The sequence below is a fragment of the Monodelphis domestica genome, chromosome 3, assembly GCF_027887165.1.
Source record: "Monodelphis domestica isolate mMonDom1 chromosome 3, mMonDom1.pri, whole genome shotgun sequence".
NCBI classification, from domain to species: Eukaryota; Metazoa; Chordata; class Mammalia; order Didelphimorphia; family Didelphidae; genus Monodelphis; species Monodelphis domestica.
Window position 1 is genome coordinate 63,712,778 of NC_077229.1, and position 20,946 is coordinate 63,733,723.

Below are 20,946 nucleotides of genomic sequence, written 5' to 3' on the forward strand. Positions count from 1 at the left end.
ATAACCAACACTTTGGGGTTTCAACTAAAACTGTTCTTAGGGGAACATGTATAGATAGTTTTAAATTATTTCCTCAACAAAAGAGGGAAAGTACAAAAAAAAGGATATAAAACATACTCACAAACATACTACCAATTAAAAAAATCAATTAAATACTGATGAAATAGAGATGAAGAGCAGCTGCAAAGTGGAATTGGTTTGGTGTGGGAATTGAGAGAAATAATTAGATCCTATTTCAGGAAAACTGAGTCCATTTTGTGCTGCCAAGATCTTCAATTTTAGTGCTTTTCTGCAAATTATCCTAGATGACATAAGACATCTATTATTTCATTATTTCATAAGTGCAGATAGATGCAATTCATTGACATCACTTAATTCTGGGGAAAGAGTGAAATTATTCTTCCCACTCCCAACTCAGCTGATTTATTTGTTCTGAACTTGGAAAGCTTCTAATCTTTCCTTCTTTCAGAAATCAGATCACCCAATTTTGTATCCTGTTAATTGTTTTCTTTTCATTAATTGGTCTTATTTGATTCATTATTTTTAACATACAAAAATCTATCTCATTTTTCAGGGTCTTTGGATTGCTTGGAGGGTCCACTGACCCATTTATTTTGCATGTTTTGCTAATAAATCATATAGTTTATATTATTTCCTCCAGCATTATTAATTATCCAACACAATACCAAAGTAGATGATCTGGAAATCAGATACTAACAATATTGAAAGCCAACAGATTAATAAGTAAAACTGAAAACATTTTTGAGAAAAAAAAACTAATAAAAAAGATGTAAAGTTAGCTACTCTGATTTTTTTGAAGGCAGAAAAGCCAAATTGTATAAAAAATGAACAAGGAAAATCCATAAAAATTGAAGAGGAAATAAAGGAATTTTTGCCCAATCATATACCAACATTCAATAAAATGGAGGAATATTTACAAAAATACAAAATAACTTGATAATTTAAAATAAGAAATAGATTATTCCAACATTTGAATATCAGAAAATTTTAATAAGTCAAAGATTAATTATAAAAGAAAAATCCTAGGTCCAAATATTAAATATTCAAAGAATAATTTCAAAAATATGAACTGTTTTCAAGAATAGTAATAGAAGGAATCCTTCCAGACTTATGATACAAATATGATCTTGGTACCTCTACTATGGAGAGAGGACAAATAAAAAAGTATTGAAAAAATATTAGGAAAGATATTATAACAATATATTTAAATGATTACATATCACTAAGATGAGAAACGCAAATCAAGCCCCATTTTCACTTTGTAGTTAAAAAATAGGCAAAGAGACAAAAGATAGGACTAGTTAATGGTGGAGGGGTTGTGGAAAGACAGAAAAATTAATGCATTGTTGTTAGAACTGTGAACTGGTAGGAATGCTAAGGAAAACAGTTTGGAATTATGCTAGGAAACTTAGTAAAATGTTATGTCTATGAAGATTAAAATTAACTTTCCCCTGATTGTGAAGATTAAAATTGTAACCCCTGCTTATTTTTAGATCTAATCACCAAAAGTGTAAACACCCTACTTAAGCATTAAATGGGAGGTCTGTGACCCATGAGTGCAATAGTGGGTGACTAATCAGAATTAAGACTGCCCCTAGGCAGTCTTAAAGCAAAGCTTCATAGATGTAAAATTAGGGGAAGACAAAGGAAGTGACGCAAAAGAAGTGTTTTTAAAAGGAGCTATCACTTCCTGTGAGGGACAGTTCTTTTTTGAAAGTGGAGACTGGAGACAATTCTTCATTCCTTGGAGTAGAGGCTGGACCCAAGACCCTGTTCCTGGTAAGGCTATTCTAAAATGTCTTCCTTTGAACTGACATGTGGTGAGTGTAAACCTTAAAATTTCTTAAACTTATAAATGTTGGAAATTTCACCATTGGGAAATTTCATACTTGAAGAATTTCCTACTGATAGTGGGAACTCTATTGGAATGTGAACCCCATTGGCATGGGAGGTTCCTTCTCCTCCCTACTTAAGATTACTTTAGGACGGAAACCTTTTGCTGAACAATGGAAAGGGCTTTGACCTATGCTTAAGCATAGAACAGAAAGTTCTTTGAGTCATGATTGATTTTAGAATTGATACAATAGAAATACTTGGAATGACAGAACCAGGTCTTAGAACTTCCAATCTCCACCCTGCTCAGGGTAACAGGATTTAGGAAGGGCTGCAGCAAAGGATCAAGATTTAATTATTTGAGAATATGACCTTCAAGAGACATGTGCAAAGCCACAGACCTCTGGGCAGTCCTGGGTTAAGCTAGAGCCACCATTGGCACAGGGAAGACATGGACAGTGATTGGTAGATGTGAGAACTGAGGGGAGGGAACTTGGATGGTTTCCTTAAAGATAGCTGGGTCTGAGGACTGGGTGGGGTTGGAGAGGTTTTGCTCTGAGAGGTTGTGCTCTGAGAAGCTTGCTCTGAAGGAAGCTGAAGGTGGAGGCCCCTGAGACTGTTTCTCCATTTTGGTCACGTGAGTGATAGGGACTGATCTCTTTTCTTTGCCTCAGCTATCTAAGGGCTTGATCCTTTTGGCCCAGCCTAAACAGAGGGGGTATTTAAGCCCTATTCCCTTCTCTCCCATTTCTCTCTCTCTCTCTCTCTCTAATACCTTTCTTCCTCCTGTTTGTAATTAAACTCTATAAAAGGTTGACTGCTGACTTGAGTTTTCATTAAGGAATTACATAGCTGAATTCCTTGGCGACCTTAAATTAATATATGTCAGTCTTTTAAGTGATTTTCTTGTCACATGAGTGAAAAGCTAACTCTAAGTGTTGGATTTTCTGAGAAAACTAGCCTCAGGAGAGACTTACATTTTGAGAGAGATTTCCCCAAGTCCTCGACTTTGCCAAGGCCTAAGGACTAACTCTCCCTGCCCAGGTTGAACCCTAGATATCTTACCCTATCCTCTCTCTGATTTTCTTACTTCACTCTTTCTACATTTTGTAAATCAATTGTAAATAAATCTCTTTGGAATAAATTAAATTCCTGATGACCACACTTAAATAATTCAGTCCAAACATTTTGCTTTGACCTAGATATTCTGTTGCTAGGTATATACTTCCCAAGGAAGTGACTGACAAAGAGAAAGTTTCCATATATAACAAAATATTTATAGCAGCACTTTTCATGGTAGCAAAGAATTGTAAACAAAGTAGAACTCTACCAAATGGGGAATGGCTAAACAATTTGCAATACATGAATACTATGGAGTAGTCGTGTGTAGAATAAAGCAAACATGATAAATACAGAGAAACACAGAAAGATTTATTGTACTTAACTCAAAGTGAAGTATGCAGAGTTAGGAAAACAACATATACAATGAGTGCAACAATGTAAATAGAGAAAACAACCAAACAAAATTAATGAAACCAAGACGTTGCAAAAGCATAAAGAAAAAACAGAAAGAAGAGGAAAATTCCTGCTTCTTTATAGAGGTGCAGAGTGGATTCTTTTGTGGGTAACATTGTATATATCATCCTGTTTTATGTGTTGATTGGTTTTTCTGCATATTTTTATCTTCCTCTTAAAACAATTCTTATTATAAGGGATGGCTCTCTAGAAGAGGGTAAGAAGGGATACAGAAGTTATCCAGGTGAGGTAAAAACAAAAGGTATCAATAAAATGTTATTTTGTAAAAGAAAAAATATATTTTATGACTATCAAAAGTACAAGATTAGTTTAATATCACGAAAACTAAAAACAGTAGAACATAGTAATAAAAATAATCAAAAGTACATTATTATATTAACAAATATAGAAAAAATATTTTTGCCAAATCCAACACTATTTTCTTAAAAACACACACACACACACATCACAAAGCATAGAGATATGTGGATTTTTCTTTAATATCATGAGTAGTATTACTTTAAAACCTAAAGGAAACTTTATGTATAATGGAGAAAGATTTGAGGCCTTTCCTTTATGAAAATACTTTTTTATAACTATGGATAAATAAAGAATTCATGACCAAAGACAGAATTGAGAATCAAAGATTAAAAACATGAGCTATTTTGATGATGAATAATAAAAATCTCTCTAGATATTTTTTAAAAGGTCAAGGATCACAAATAAGATGATCAAACAAGAGGAAGGAAAGGGACTTAGCTGAACTAGGTCTCACACCATATTACCAGAGAATAATCATCAAAACTACGTGTTATTGTTTGAAAAATAGAACGAGTGGGACAGATAAGATATATAAAATTTAGAAGCAAATAAACAGAGCACCATAGTATTCAATAAGCCCTAAAACCTTAGTTACTGGGGTGAGGGCTCACTATTTTCTAAAAGCTGCTCAGAAAACAGGAACTTGATCATGCAAAAATTAAGTTCAGCATAATAGCTCACATCATATACTTAGATAAACTCCAAATGGGTATATTAATTAGATAGTAAAATGTTGCATGATAAACAAATTAGAGGAGACAGAAAAAAATACTTTTTGTAACTATAACTATTTTAATGAACTCCTTAATGACTATATTAAATTTAGAGAAGGACTTATAGGTACAGAAACAAGGGCCAAAGGAAGTCTCACACAGACTGTTGTCCTCTTGAGTCTGGCAGAAGTCCCAGTAGAGATCAGCAGCAGCTCACAGGAATAAGAAGGGGAGCAATGGTTTAGCCACATAGTCCACCTGTGGAGTGTTAACCACACTCAACCACTCCTCAGTATGTGAATTTGCCTGAAGGAAGATCACCAACTCCCTGTCTCCTCCAGAGAAGCAAACTGCCTGCCTGAACTGCCTGTGAGTTCTTGAAAGCTCCTGAATCCTTTCCCTGCCTTGTAGGATTTCCTTCCCCTGCTTTGCAGCAAAGAGCTAATCCTATATCCTTACAACAATATAAATTCTGTTCTTTAAGAATGAGAGTTATTCCTTAATATCTAAATGTTGACAGTATATGAACAAGTAGTTTTCAAAGGAAGATATCTAAGCTGTCAACAATTATACAAAAAATATTTTAAAATTTCTGATAATTGGAGAAATTCAAATGAAAATAACTCGGCTTCCTCCTCACATCCATCAGACTGGCAAGATAATGAGGAAAATGATCCTTATTGGAAGCTTTGGAAAAACATATACCAATGCACTGTTGGTGGAGCTGTGATTGAATCCGGTCATTCTTAAAAGCAATTTGGAACTATGCCCCCCAAATCATTAAACTGTGTTTACACCACACCTGGGGCAATGGCTTCGACAGGCCGGCTAAACCTTGTGAGGGTAGCCATCGGGTCGTTGACCCCTGGTGAACCAAGGCTTTGCTCACCCAGCATGTGAAGACTGCTTCGGCTGAACAGATGTAAGAAACCAATAAGAAGGTTCACTGGCTGAGAGGGCGACGCAGCAAAGCACTGTGGAGTGCTCAGGGCGTGTTAGAGCACAAAAGACAACACGGCCATCCAATGCAGCTGAGGAAGTCTCCAGGTGTAAGGATTTTTCATGCCACTGGACCCAGGCTTCCAACGCCGAGAGAGTGGGACTTTCTCTGTGCATCGACTTTTCCACTTAAATCTCCTTCACGCACAAGTGTATCATCATACTCGGTTACCGAGAGACTACTACTACTATTCAGAGATACTAGCATTAGGTTTGTATCCCAAAGAGATCAAAGAAAGTCGAAAAAGACTTATATGTACGAAAGCATTTACTGGGACAGCTAGGTGTATCAGGGGACATTGCTTAGCTGTATGACCTTGGGCAAGTCACTTAATCCAAATTCCCTAGCCCTAACTGCTCTTTTGCCTTGGAACTGATACATAGTATTGATTCAAAGATGGAAGGTAAGGACTTTTTAAAAAAAGTAATTATAACAGTTCTTTGTGTGGTAACAAAAGACTGGAAACTAAGGGTATGACCATAAATAGTGGAACAGTTGAGCAAATTAAGGCATATGAATCAATAAAAATGATGAAATTGACTGTTTCAGAGAAATCTGGGAAGACTTGTATGAACTAATGTAAAATGAATTGAGCAAAACCAGAACTAATATACAGTTACAGCAAACATTGCCAAGAGAGAACGTTGAAAGACTTAAAGAATGCATGCAATGACCAATCACTATCTTGGGTACCAATTATGAAGCACGGGTCCCTACTTCCTGACAGAGAGATGATGACTTCAAGATATAGGATATGACACATTTGCAGACATGGCCTGTGGAAATTTGTTTTCCTTGCCTCTGTGTATGCATGTGTGTATTATCTCATATTTTAATGTATATATATGACTTTTTTTTAACTAGGGTTCTGTTATTTTTTTTCTATGGAGGTCAGTGGTCATGGGAATGAGAGGGAGCTATGAATGTGTTTCCAAGAATAAAGGAAAGAGGGTCATTAAAGCATTTTTTTAGACACAGAGAAGAGAACAGAAAGAAGGCTAAAAGGAGTCATGGACATGGAGGATAGATTTGAAAGTTTCATACTGAATTCATTATACACACACACACACACACATATATATAGTTATGCCATATTTTGCATATATGTTTTATATGTTATTTTTGCTTAAAAACTAGCTTGTACATAGTTGAAATTTAGTTTCATGTAAATTCTTTCTCTGTTTGGAAATGATCATTTTATTTGGTATTCAGTTCAGAATTTAAAATATATAAATAAATCAAAGATAAATATAAAGTCGTACAGTTGAGTTAAAATTTAGCTTCACAAATACAAAATGGCATAGGTTGACTGGATAATAATTTGTCTTAGAAAGATGTAATTTTTGAGCCAGCAGTGTGATACAGAAGCCCCCCAAAAGCTAATAAGTTTTTGTTACATAAGAGAGGAACTGTTTTCAGCAGGAGGAAGGTCATAGTTCCACTATCTCTAAGCCCCTTTTGGATTATTCTGTTCAATTTTAGGTGCCATATTTTAGAAAGACCATTTTGAGAATTTCTCTGGATGTAGTCCACAGAAGGACCACCACGATGAAAATCCTTGAAATCATACCATACCATTATGTAAATGAAGGAACTAGGGAGGTTTAGCCTATAGAAGAGAAGTAGGAGACTTAATGATCGCCTTCAAGTATCTGAAACTTTTTATGTGAAACAGAGAGAAATTAGACTTTGTTTGGCCTCAGAAGACAAAATTAGGTGCAAAGAGAGGTAGTTGTAAAGAAGTAAATTTAGATGATGTAAGGGAAAACTTCCTCATAATTAAATCTGTCTCTAAGTGGAATAAACTGCCTGGGGAAATATTAGTTTTCCCTTCCAGACAGTTTTCAAACTGAAAATCAATGAGCTCTTCTTACTTGGGTTGTAGAAACGACTTCCCCAACATTCCTCAGTTTTGATCTGAACTAGAGGGCCCCAGAGATTTCTTCCAATTCTTCCATCCTCTAATTCTATTTTTTTTTAAACCCTTACCTCCCATCTTAGAATCAATACTGTGTATTGGTTCCAAGGCAGAAGAGTGGTAAGGGCTAGGCAATGGGGGTCAAGTGACTTGCCTAGGAAGTGTGGGAGGCCATATTTGAACCTGGGATGTCCCATCTCTAGGCCTGGTTCTCAATCTACTAAGCCACCTGACTGCCCCCACAAATTCTCTGATTCTGAGTAGGAATGGAGCTCATATATTTTTTTGAATACGGTTTTGCTTTTATTTATTTTTTTTCCTGTTGGGTCAGACCCATTTTTTTTGGCAAGTATGATACCCACCCTTGTCCTGGCCTGCTCACCTGCGTCGGGTATCTGTTGAAGCATGTCTTGGAATCTCCAAACCATGTCTCCTGAGAGAAAGAAAGGATAAGTTGGGGGGGGGGGGGGGACTTTCAGCAAGGCTGTGTCCCTATTAATTGCCCAGTGAACTATAATCACTAACAGGAATAATCTCATTTCCACTCTACAGTTTTCCTTATCATTATTCTGGCCTCACTTTCTCCCACTTCCTCAAATCAAGACACAATCAGAGTCAAACCTATCAGGAAAAGCCTCAGGAGAAAAGAGGATTTTACTCTAATTCTTGTTCTGGCTTTTTCTTCCATGAACATCTGAATCCTCTGTTATCCTTGACATAGCCACAGGTAGGGGAGGGACTAGAGTGATCTGCCAAATTAAGGGCCTATCAAATAGAACACTGGTCAAGTTGCCTACCTTTCAAGCAGTATGTAGATCAATCTAGTTACCCACCAAACCATTTGAGATTGCCTTTTTCCTGGGCCCTAGGCTAGCAGTTTGCCTGCTTACCTGCTTCGGTGAGCCTGTCTTGGACTCCCCAAACCACTTTTTTCTGAAAGAAATCTATCTCCATTCTGCTCTCTCCCTTTTGGAAAAACCACCCCTCAGCCTGGTCCTCCTCTCCCTGCATACCTTACTTCAGTGGATTGATACCATGCCTTATTTTGATTTATGACTCAGATTTCTAATCCACCTGCTTGTGGGTCAGATAGGCCAGTACCAACATATAACCATTTCCTATACTCCTTTGCCCCAAAGGGACTTGATATAGGAGAATGGAAGACAGTGTGGGGCAGACAGAGGGAAAAGGTAGAAATGGAGTAAGGAAGATAATCAATGTCCTGGCTATTTAGGAAGAGGTCAGGAAGGGATAAAGATGATAGAGGAAGGAGGATGAATAAGAAAGCAGTGAAGAATAGAGAGGAATGGAGGGATAGGAAGAGTGATTAAAAAGATGGAGATCAAGAAGACTGAGGTAACAAAAGTGTATAGAAAGGAAGGGAAGAGCAGCTGGGTGGCTCAATGGACAGAGAATTAGCTCTGGAAATGGGAGATCCTAGGTTCAGATCTGGCCTCAGACACATCCTAGCTGTATGACTCTGGGAAAGTCACTTAACCCCCATTACCTAGCCTTTGCTGCTCTTTTGCCTTAGAAACAACATATAATATTGATTCTAAGCTGGAAGATTTTTTTGTTTTTGTTTTTCCAAGAGAAAGGATAGGGGTTGGAAAGGAAGGAGAGGTATAAAGAAGATGGATAGGGCAAGAAGGTACAGGGAGGGACTTGAAGAGTTTATACTCTTGGGAATATCGTGGTGATGGGACATTGTACATGTGGCAACGGGACCAAAGAGAACAGGAATGGAGAAGATGAGAGGACAAGGAGTGAGAAGAGGATGGTCATAGATAAAAGGGGAATTTGGGGAGGTGGCCAATACAGGAATTTGTTTTCCTTCACTATATACATTTGTCACAAGACGGGCTTGTTTGTTTGCTTGTTTTTATGGAGGGCAAGGGGAGGATGAGTGGGAGGAAGAGAAAAAAATTGCTTATTAATTGAAAAAGATAGGAGGCAGCTGGGTAGCTCAGTGGATTGAGAGCTAGCTCTAGAGATGGGAGGTCCCAGGTTCAAATTTGGCCTAAGACACTCTAGCTGTGTGAACCTGGGTAAATCACTTAACCCCCATTGCCTAGCCTTTGCCACTCTTCTGCCTTGGAACCAATAGGCTGCATTGATTCTAAGAGGAAAGGTAAGGGTTTAAAAAGAAAAGAAAGGAAAAATATATTAAAATAAATAAAACAAATCACAGTGTAGTGGAAAGAATCAGAGAGATAATGAGGATATGAAGATGAAAAATGCAGAGGAGGATGGGACAGAGAGGTATGAAGGTCTCTCTGGTGAGGATGGGACAGGGTATACTCACATTGTAGATGGCGAGGAAGATTCCAAAGGAAGAAGAAAAATAAAAGAAAAGTCTCCAACTGAAAATACAAAATGAGGATGAGGTGATAAGGAAGGAACAAGAAGATAAGATTGTTAAAAAGGGGGAGGGGCAGTTGGGTGGCTCAGTGGATGGAAAGCCAGACCTAGAGACAGGAGGTCCTGGGTTCAAATCTGGCCTCAGACACTTCCAAGCTGTGTGCCCCTGGGCAAGTCACTTAACCCCCATTGCCTAGCCTTTACCACTCTTCTGCCTTGGAGCCAATACACAATATTATATTAGGTAAGGGGTTAAAAAAAAAGAAGATAAGATTGCTATTATAGGGCATTGACTAACAATAAACAAATGAGGCTCCTTCTTTTCCAGTAGTCTGATCCCAAAGCTCTAATCTGCTCCTCTCCAAGCACTTTCACCACCCTGAAGCTGAAGAAACAGACTGATATCATGGGAACTTGCCCTCCAGGTCACCCCCTAATGGATCCCTTGTCCCAAGAACTAAGATTGACATGTCCTTATTTATGTAGTAAGAATATGCTATCTCAGGACTTCAGGTTTCACTGACCTGACCTAGGTCACCATGACCATATGTTAAAGAGAAATGGTAACAGAAACTAAGATTGATGTGTCTTCCCTTTTGGTGCCTGGGTTTCAGGACAACCCGCCCTCCCTAGCCCTTCTATATAAGCCAGGTCTAGGAAAGGCTTGTGGTCTTCCACTTCTTGTGGAGGCTCAAGCTATAGCTTGAATAAAGTACCTCTTGTGTATTGCATTACCGTGTGTGTCTCCTCCTTGGAACCTGAACCAGAACCAGACAGAACAATGCCAATCCTTCATTAGCCACCGCCACCCCCAACCAAGGACTTACCTAGATTCACAGAACTTCTTTGTCAGATTGGGTCGTGCTTGATTCCTTCGACGTCGGAACCAGCGCTGGGTCTGCCTTACTGAAAGGCCACACTGACTGGCCAGGTGACTCAGCTGAGCCTGGGGATCAAGGGAAAGGGGAGACCTTCATCTCACAGACTATAGAGAACACATCTTCTCCCGCTGGTTTTCTCAGGATCCCTCAACAAGAGGTGCTCACCTGACCTCAGGGACCTTTTTTTCCACTCACAGTCTGGCAGAGAACATGCTTCAGTCCAGAAGACTTAAGCCTAGTATCCATGGGCAGAGGCCAGGAAGCTGTCTCACTACCTGCCTGTGCTCCACCCCACCCCAAACCCAGCCAAAGCACTGAGTAGGTTCTTCAGGCAAAGCATCCTCCAAGTCACACACTGATCCCTGCAAGGCTCTTGTTCTTGAAAAGGAGACAAAGAAGAGGTATGTTCTAGAATCTAATTTGGCAGGCAGATTTCAGTTCAACTCAGCAAAAATTAGGTCCTTTCTTTGTGCCAGGTCTGGTGCAAAACCAAAAACCAAATATTCCTTTTCTGAAGAGCTTGTTTTCTACTAGGGGGAAACACATATGATATGAAAATGCAAATTAAATATGAAGTAATTTGTGGAGAACACAACTCAACCTGGAGCTCAACCCTGAAGGGAGATAAGGATTCCAAGAGGTGGAGATGAATATGGAAAGCATTTCATGACTATTAGCCAGCCAGATGATACACTATCAAAGGTACTACCATTTTCCCAGACACTCACCCAAGTTCAGAATCTCAGGGACATCCATGACCCCTTTCTTGAACTCATTCCACATATTCAATCTCTTTCCAAGTCTTGTTTTTATCTTTACAACATTGCTTGTTTAAATTTCTCACCATTCACCAAGCCACTACCTTTGTGTGGGTCCTCATTCAATTAATTCAACTCAATAAACATTTATTACATGCCTACTATGTACCAGGCACTGTACTAAGTGCTAGGGATACAAAAAGAGGCAAAAGATTGTCCTGGCTCTCCAGGAGTTTACAACTGGATGGATAAAACAAATATACAGAAAGGAAGTTCTATATAGGAAAAAATATTAATAGAAGGAAAGGCCTGGAATTAAGTGGGGTTAGGGAAGGCTTCCGGTAGAAGGGATTATTGATGTGGCCTTCTGGTGGATCTTCTTGCCTCAAGTTTCTCCTGTCAACATAGAATCTAGGAATCCCAAACTTGTGGCCTAGTGGGATCTGATGAGCACCAAGTTTTAGGACTAGCTTATAGGTTGGAGACCCCCAAAGCTTGTACTTATTCCCTTTTCCCATGGGAGTCTACCCTGAAGGGAATCTACCAGGCTAACAGTTTCAGACCCAGTGGGGGCCACTCAGGGGAATGACAATCCTAGTTGAGTGAGACTAAGCATATGCTAAGGACCCTCTTTGTTTTAGGTAGTCTCTACCTATGATTCCTTTCCTAAGCTTGAATGTATCCTGTCAGTGTAGTTTGAACACTCCCATTTTCTTTGTAGCTATAGTGATGTCAATCATATTTCCCTGCCCTGGGACTCCCCAAATGGTATATAGGTTCCCCAAATCCTTTTGTTCCCTGCAGTACATCTTGAGCGGTGGCACTCCCAGGGGTCAGTGACCAGGGCGGCCAGAGCTCAGTCCTCGGACTCTGTGCAGTCTCATGTGGAGAGCCCCTCTGAACCCCTTTTGCCCTTGATTAAAGAGTGATTTTGACTATTTAAGAGTTCTGTGTTTTTTCCAGTTGACACTCCTCAGTGTAATCCATCCTCCATTCAGCTTCCAGAGTGATGTTCTGTGCCTTTTACATTAACTAGTCCCCTTGCCTAGAATGTTCTCTTTCCTCCCCTCAGCCTCTTGGCTGCCTTGGCTTCCTTCAAGATGAAGATCAAATTACACTTCTTCTGGAGGCTTCCTTTCCTAATTCCCCAGTTGCTGGTGTCTTCTGTCTGAGATAATCTTCCATTTGCACCAACTTGGTTGGTTGGCTGTTGTCTAAAGTGACACCCCTATGATAGGATCAGTTGTACAGCATGTCTGAATATTCAGACTGATATGATCAGAAATAGAATATGGAATCTACAAATGATATTAGAAATCATGAGGTCCAACATCCTAATTTTGTAGATAAGAAAATTGACTCTTAGTTTGAAGTGGCTTGGCCAGATTCACTTGGCAAATCAGTGGTAGAGCTGAGATTAGAACCCAGGCCTTGTGAACTGTCCAGTTCTCCCTAGTGTCAATTAGGCAGAGTTTGATTCTCCCATGGAGATGATAGCACCAAAAAAATCTATGTCTGAACCAATCTTGGGTTCCTTTCCTGTGGCATGGTCATTGTACCCCCAGAAACTCAGTCAAACTATTATCGGGGCAATTCCTTTGCTCCTTTACATCCTCCAGACTTCCAACCCCAAACATCTGACCTTGAGGATGACCCTCCCTTGACTGTCCCATTGATTTGAGATGGACAAAGAGACACACCTCATTTGACATGGGCATTGTACCCCCAGAAACTCAGGCAAACTATTATGTGTGTCAGGGAAGCTCATCCCCTCCCCCTTCCTGAGTAACTTTGCCTGTCCATCAAACATTCCTGACATACCACAGTTGTGCCAGGTTTGCCTCAGCTTGCGTCGGGATACGTTCTGTGCATCAATAAAAGTTAAGGTCTGGGGCAAGAAGGGGGAGACCAACACGAAGAGGAGGGGGAGACCAACTAGAGAAAGGGAGAGATGGACCAGAAGAGCATGAGGGAAGCCTGAGGAGAAGGGACAGTGCAGGAGGTGAGGGGGAAATGAGAAAGGAGCTAGCAGGTTAGGCTCCATGCAGCCAGGTTACTTAGGAATGATTGTCTACCCATCCTAATGAACTTTATAAAATATATACCTCGGGGTATCAAGAAATACTATGTAATTTCAATGATTACATATGGACAGAGAGATGCAGCTCCAGATTACACCTCCATCCTATCAGGCTACATCTCAAGATATCTGTTTGTTAAGGAATTTTTATGCCTCCAGGCAGACCCCAGTCAGATGGCCACCTCACCCCACCAAATGCCTGAGGGACCAAGACTCTAGGTCGCGTCCACACCATGACATAGCATCTAAAGAGTATATAAACCCCAGAACTGATGTCGTCTGGGGGACAGCCTCTCCATCCATGCTGTCCCCATGGAGGAACAGCCTTCCCTTTCATGCTGTCCTCCCAGGGAACTGCTCCCCATCTTGCTGTTCCACCTTGCTCTCCTCCTGGCCACCCTCAACATTACCTCCTAAATTAATAAATTTCTCTTTTTGTTTTTACGCTAAGTTTTGGAGTCTTGCATTCTTGCAAAAGGTATCCTTCCTGAATCCCAGGGGTACACATCTGCACCCCCATAACACATTCATTTGCCCTCCAAATCATGAGAACCACCCCATGCCCTTGGGCAACCCTTCCCCCAATCCTTTGCTCCAGAGTCATGTCCTCACTGTTGTAAAGAGTATAAAACCGCAGAATTGATGTCCTCTGGGGACAGCTTTTCCATCCAGGCTGTTCCACGTAGGAGGCAGGCTTCCACCAATGCTGCCCCCGGTCAGATTCAACATTCCTTTCCATATTAATAAATTTCTCTTTTTATTTTTGAGCCAAGTTTGGAGTCTTGCATTCTTGCAAAAGGTACCCTTCCTGAACCCCAGGGGTTCGCCTCTACACCCCACAACACCTATCTTCTACTTCCTATTCAAGAACCAGTAAAACAATAGCTACTCCTGAAGGTATTTGGAAAAATCTGATTTCTTCATGGAATCTAAACCCGGAACCTGCTCACCTCTTTGGGATTCTGACTCTGAGTCTGGAAAAAGGACTCCAATATGGGGTTGGGGTCAGGCTTTAATCTAAGGTGGTCACGAACACCCATGACCCTGCTCAGAAATACACCAACGGTCCTGTGAAAGGAGGCAGGAAGAGATGAGTAGTCAGAAATCCATGACCCAGAAGCTGTGTCCACCCTTCCCCCATCCCATCTTTGATCCATATACCCATATTGCCCCTCCCCAGCCCCACCATTCCTGACCCTTGGAGCCCCCTTAGCCAAATCTTGCCCACCAACTGGCCCAACTGAATTAACTCAGCACAGTCTAAAGAAGATAGAGAGTGGGAAGGGATGTGTAAAGGCTACATGAAGGGGCAGAGGTGTCTCTATGGGAGCACATACAGGGTGCTGAACCTGGGGAAAAAAAGGCCATCATTCTTATTTCTGGGAGAGGGCCTTTGGACTGTCAGGACCAGGGTAGGAGCATTCCTGCAAATGAGTGCCTAATCAGAAAGGCCCCCTAAGAAGCTGTCCTGCAGCCAAAGAGCAAATATTCTTCTCCATTCAACAGGTTTTGTGTTTCCTGTATAGAAAATTCTATTCTTGATGCAGGGAGGGTAGAAAAAGAAATTTTAGAGAAGATTTCCTTTTTGTTTTCAGAGGGTTTTCAGGCTGTTGGGTGGGGAGCAGACAGATATCCATAATATCCCAAGATAAGCACATTAGATAACTCAGAAAAATAAAAGGACACTTTGGGGTCCTTGGATAGTCGGTCCTTACTAGTAGTGGGAGGAAGATCAGCAAAGGCTTTCTGGAGGCAATGGTATTGGACTTGGATTTTCAAGGGTATAGATAAGTCAAATCATGTGACTTGTTGGGGCTCAGTTTCCCAAGAGAATGAGGAATTGGACTAAGACTAATGCTCATGGAGGTCGGAGTGGGAGAAATAATGGAGTTAGGCTAGGATTAAACTGTAAGCAAAACTAAGCAAAAGAATGCCATGCTACCTTAGGAAGGGAATGAAAATCAATACAAATAAATGAAGGGAAAATATAATACTTAACACATAACATTAAGTGAGAATGCATCAACTAACTCTGATAAAAGTCTGATATTTAAGATAAGTAGAGAATCCAAAAATATGCAATAAAAATAATTGCCGGATACCTAAAAGGTCAAAGGATTTATATGTGAAATAATTCTCAGAAATGCTTGATAGACAGTAGTTGACATTTCATAAACATTTGATAAATGTTTTGCCTTTCCAAAGAAGAACTTAAGGTATAAAAAGCTATATGAAAGCCTGCTCCAAATTGCTAGTAATGAGAAATGCAAGTCAAAAACATCTCTGAAGATTCATTTCAAACCCAAGTCGGCAAAGATGAGCAAAGATGGAAGGAATCCATTTTGAAGAGCCAATGGAAATACAGATGCATAAATACAATCTTGGTAAATCTATGAATTCATTAAACTGTTGGGGATTTGGGTGGGAAAAGTCATTAACTGTCCTTACCTTTTTACCTAGACATCCCAGTGCTAGTTATATATCCCAGTGAGTTCCAAGGCAAAACAAAAAAGTCCCATAGATAACAAAATATTCATAGCAATACTTTTGCACTAGAAAAAAATGAAAGTGTATCGATTCCACTGTAATCGAGGACCTGACAAATTGTAGTATATGAATGTGTGGGTACACCTTGCTCCATTTCCCCTCCCAAAAGAATGCAAGCTTCTTGAAGGCAAAGACTTATTTTTTCTTTGTATTCCAAGTGACCAACATAGGGCCTGGCACATAGTACAATCATTTATTTAAATCTGACTTTATTTGTATAAAAAACCTTTGATAAGTATATTCATATAATTTCTTTTTATATATATATATATTTTTTATATTTTATTTGATCATTTCCAAGCATTATTAATTAAAGACATCGATCATTTTCTTTTCCTCCCCCCCACCCCCCATAGCCGACGCGTAAATCCACTGGGCATTACATGTTTTCTTGATTTGAACCCATTGCTATGTTGATAATATTTGCATTAGAGTGTTCATTTAGAGTCTCTCCTCTGTCATGTCCCCTCAACCGCTGTATTCAGGCAGTTGCTTTTCCTCGGTGTTTCTACTCCCACAATTTATCCTCTGCTTATGGTGTTTTTTTTTTTCTCCTGGATCCCTGCAAATTGTTCAGGGATGTTACACCTCCACTAATGGAGAAGTCCATTACGTTCGATTATACCACAGTGTATTAGTCTCTGTGTACAATGTTCTCCTGGTTCTGCTCCTCTTGCTCTGCATCACTTCCTGGAGGTTGTTCCAGTCTCCATGGAACTCCTTCACTTTATTATTCCTTTTAGCAATAGTATTCCATCACCAACATATACCACAATTTGCTCAGCCATTCCCCAATTGATGGGCATCCCCTCGTTTTCCAGTTTTGGGCCACCACAAAGAGCGCAGCTATGAATATTTTTGTACAAGTCTTTTGTCCATTATCTCTTTGGGGTACAGACCTAGCAGTGCTATGGCTGGATCAAAGGGTAGATATTCTTTTGTCGCCCTTGGGGCATAGTTCCAAATTGCACTCCAGAATGGTTGGATCTGTTCACAACTCCACCAGCAATGAATTAATGTCCCTACTTTGCTACATCCCCTCTAGCATTCATTACTTTCCTTTGCTGTTATGTTAGCCAATCTGCTAGGTGTGAGGTGATACCTCAGAATTGTTTTTATTTGCATCTCTATGATTATAAGAGATTTAGAACACTTCTTCATGTGCTTATTAATAGTTTTGATTTCTTTATCTGAGAACTGCCTATCCATGTCCCTTGCCCATTTATCAATTGGAGAATGGCTTGATTTTTTGTACAATTGATTTAGCTCTTTATAAATTTGAGTAACTAAACCTTTGTCAGAGGTTTCTATGAAGATTTTTTCCCAGTTTGTTGTTTCCCTTCTGATTTTAGTTACATTGGTTTTGTTTGTGCAAAAGCTTTTTAATTTGATGTAGTCAAAATTATTTATTTTCCATTTTGTGATTCTTTCTATGTCTTGCTTGGTTTTAAAGGCTTTCCCCTCCCAAAGGTCTGACATGTATACTATTCTGTGTTTACCCAATTTACTTATGGTTTCCTTCTTTATGTTTAAGTCACTCACCCATTTTGAATTTATCTTGGTGTAGGGTGTGAGGTGTTGATCTATTCCTAGTCTCTCCCACACTGTCTTCCAATTTTCCCAACAGTTTTTATCGAATAGTGGATTTTTGTCCCAAAAGCTGGGGTCTTTGGGTTTATGGTATACTGTCTTGCTGAGGTCGCTTTCCCCCAGTCTATTCCACTGATCTTCCTTTCTGTTTCTTAGCCAGTACCAAATTGTTTTGATGACTGCTGCTTTGTAATATAGTTTTAGGTCAGGGACTGCAAGGCCCCCATCATATGTGTTTTTTTTTTCATTATTTCCCTGTATATCCTTGATCTTTTGTTCTTCCAAATGAACTTTGTTATGGTTTTTTCTAAATCAGTGAAGAAGTATTTTGGTAGTTCGATGGATATGGCACTAAATAGATAAATAAGTTTGGGTAGGATGGTCATTTTTGTTATATTGGCTCGTCCTACCCATGAGCAGTTAATGTTTTTCCAATTGCTCAAGTCTAGTTTTAGTTGTGTGGAGAGTGTTTTGTAGTTGTGTTCATATAGTTCCTGTGTTTGTCTCGGGAGGTAGATACGTAGGTATTTTATTTTGTCTAAGGTGATTTTGAATGGGATTTCTCTTTCTAGTTCTTGCTGCTGAGCTGTGTTGGAAATATATAGAAAAGCTGATGATTTATGTGGGTTTATTTTGTATCCTGCAACTTTGCTAAAGTTGTTGATTATTTCAATTAGCTTTTTGGTTGAATCTCTAGGATTCTTTAAGTAGACCATCATGCCATCTGCAAAGAGTGATAACTTGGTCTCCTCCTTGCCGATTTTGATGCCTTCAATTTCTTTTTCTTCTCTAATTGCTACTGCTAGTGTTTCTAGTACAATGTCAAATAGTAGAGGTGATAATGGGCATCCTTGTTTCACTCCTGATCTTATTGGGAATGCATCTAGTTTATCCCCATTGCAGATGATATTAGCTGATGGTTTTAGATATATACTGTTTATTATTTTTAGGAATGACCCTTCTATTCCTATGCTTTCTAGTGTTTTTAATAGGAATGGGTGTTGTATTTTATCAAATGCTTTTTCTGCATCTATTGAGATAATCATGTGGTTCTTGCTGGTTTGCTTGTTGATGTGGTCAATTATGTGGATGGTTTTCCTAATATTGAACCAGCCCTGCATCCCTGGGATAAATCCTACTTGATCATGGTGGATGATCTTTTTGATCACTTGCTGGAGTCTTTTTGCTAGTATCCTATTTAAGATTTTTGCATCTATATTCATTAGGGAGATTGGTCTATAGTTTTCTTTCTCTGTTTTTGACCTGCCTGGTTTTGGAATCAGTACCATATTTGTATGGTAAAAGGAGTTTGGTAGAACTCCCTCTTTGCTTATTATGTCAAATAGTTTGTATAGTATTGGGATTAACTGTTCTCTGAATGTTTGATAGAATTCACTGGTGAATCCATCAGGCCCTGGGGATTGTTTCTTAGGAAGTTCTTTGATGGCTTGTTGGATTTCATTTTCTGATATGGGATTATTTAAGAATTCTATTTCTTCTTCTATTAGTCTAGGCAGTTTCTATTTTTGTATATATTCATCCATATCCCCTACATTGTTGTATTTATTGCCATGTAATTGGGCAAAGTAATTTTTAATGATTGCCTTAATTTCCTCTTCATTGGAGGTGCTGTCCCCCTTTTCATCTTTGATGCTGTTAATTTGCTTTTCTTCCTTCCTTTTTTTAATTAGATTGACCAGTACTTTGTCTATTTGCTTTGTTTTTTTCAAAGTACTAGCTTCTTGTATAATTTATTAAATCAATAGTTCTATCACTTTCAATTTTATTAATTTCTCCCTTAATTTTTAGGATTTCTAGTTTTGTTTTCTGCTGGGGGTTTTAATTTGATCGCTTTTGAGTTTTTTCATTTGCATTTCCAATTGATTGATCTCTGCTCTCCCTAGTTTGTTAATATAAGCATTCAGGGATATTGGAAACCTTAAAATTTATTAGACTTATAAATGTTAGAAATTTCACCATTGGGAAATTTCATACTTGGAAAATTTCTTAGTGATAGTCTATTGGAATGTGAACCCCATTGGCATGGGAGGTTCCTCCTCCTCCCTTCTTAAGATTACTTTAGGACAGAAACAGTTTTGCTGAACAATGGAAAGGACTTTGACCTATGCTTAAGCATAGAACAGGAATTTCTTTGAGTCATGATTGATTTTAGAATTGATACAATGGAGATACTTGGAATCAATCTCCACCCTACTCAGTCCTAACAGGATTTAGGAAGGGCTGCAGCATAGATCAAAATTTAATTATTCCAATCTCTACCCTACTCAGGGTAACAGGATTTAGGAAGAGCTGCAGCATAGATCAAAATTTAATTATTCCAATCTCTACCCTACTCAGGGTAACAGGATTTAGGAAGGGCTGCAGCATAGATCAAAATTTAATTATTTGAGAATATGACCTCCAACAGACATGTGCAAAGCCACAGACCTCTGGGCGGTCCTGGCTTAAGCTAGAGCCACTATTGGCACAGGGAAAATGATGGACAGTGATTGGTAGATGTGAGAACTGAGGGGAGGGAACTTGGATGGTTTCATTAAAGATAGAGGGGTCTGAGGACTGATGAGCAGTTTGGAGAGTTTTTTGGCTCTGAGAGGTTGTGCTGCTCTGAAGGGGTTGGAGAGTTTTGGCTCTGAGTGGTTGGAGAGGTGCTCTGAGAAGCTTGCTCTGAAGAAAGCTGGAGGTGGAGGCCCCGGAGACTGTTTCTCCATTTTGGTCACGTGAGTAATAGGGACTGATCTCCTTTCTTTGCCCTGGCTATCTAAGGGCTTGGGCCTTTTGGCCCAGCCTAAATAGAGGGGGTATTTAAGCCCTATTCCCTTCTCTCCCCTTTCTCTCTCTCTCTCTCTCTCTCTCTCTCTCTCTCTCTCTCTCTCTCTCTCTCTCTCTAATTCCTTTCTTCCTCCTGTTTATAATTAAACTCTATAAAAGGCTGACGGCTGACTTGAGTTTTCATTTAGGAATTACATAGCTGAATTCCTTGCGACCTTAAATTAATATATATCAGCCTTTTAAAGTGATTTCCTTGTCACAATATGAATTTACCTCTGATTACCGCTTTGGCTGCATCCAAAAAGGTTTGAAAGAATGTTTCTCCATTGTCATTTTCCTCGATGAAATTATTAATTTTTCTATGATTTCTTCTTTAACTAAATGATTTTGGAGTATCATATTGTTTAATTTCCAATTGGTTTTAGATTTGGTTTTCCATGTACCATTACTAATCATTATTTATATTGCCTTGTGATCTGAGAAGGCTGCATTCATTTCTGCTTTTCTGCATTTGTGTGCTATGTTTCTGTGACTTAATGTATGGTCAATTTTTGTGAATGTGCCATGTGGTGCTGAGAAGAAGGTGTATTCCTTTTTATCCCTATTTATTTTTCTCCA

General features: G+C 39.2%; 1 protein-coding gene across 1 annotated transcript in view; it reads right to left on the bottom strand.

Moving 5' to 3' along the window:
• Positions 1-20,946, bottom strand: part of LOC103102488 (ceramide synthase 4-like) — a 56,536-nt gene that overhangs the window by 19,249 nt on the left and 16,341 nt on the right. The window contains exons 4-7 of the mRNA XM_056822063.1: positions 14,352-14,469; positions 10,510-10,628; positions 9,627-9,684; positions 7,704-7,754 (exon numbers count right to left, since the gene is read on the bottom strand). Of these exons, the coding sequence (XP_056678041.1) occupies positions 7,704-7,754; positions 9,627-9,684; positions 10,510-10,628; positions 14,352-14,469 (346 nt within the window). The remainder of the gene's footprint in view (positions 1-7,703; positions 7,755-9,626; positions 9,685-10,509; positions 10,629-14,351; positions 14,470-20,946) is intronic.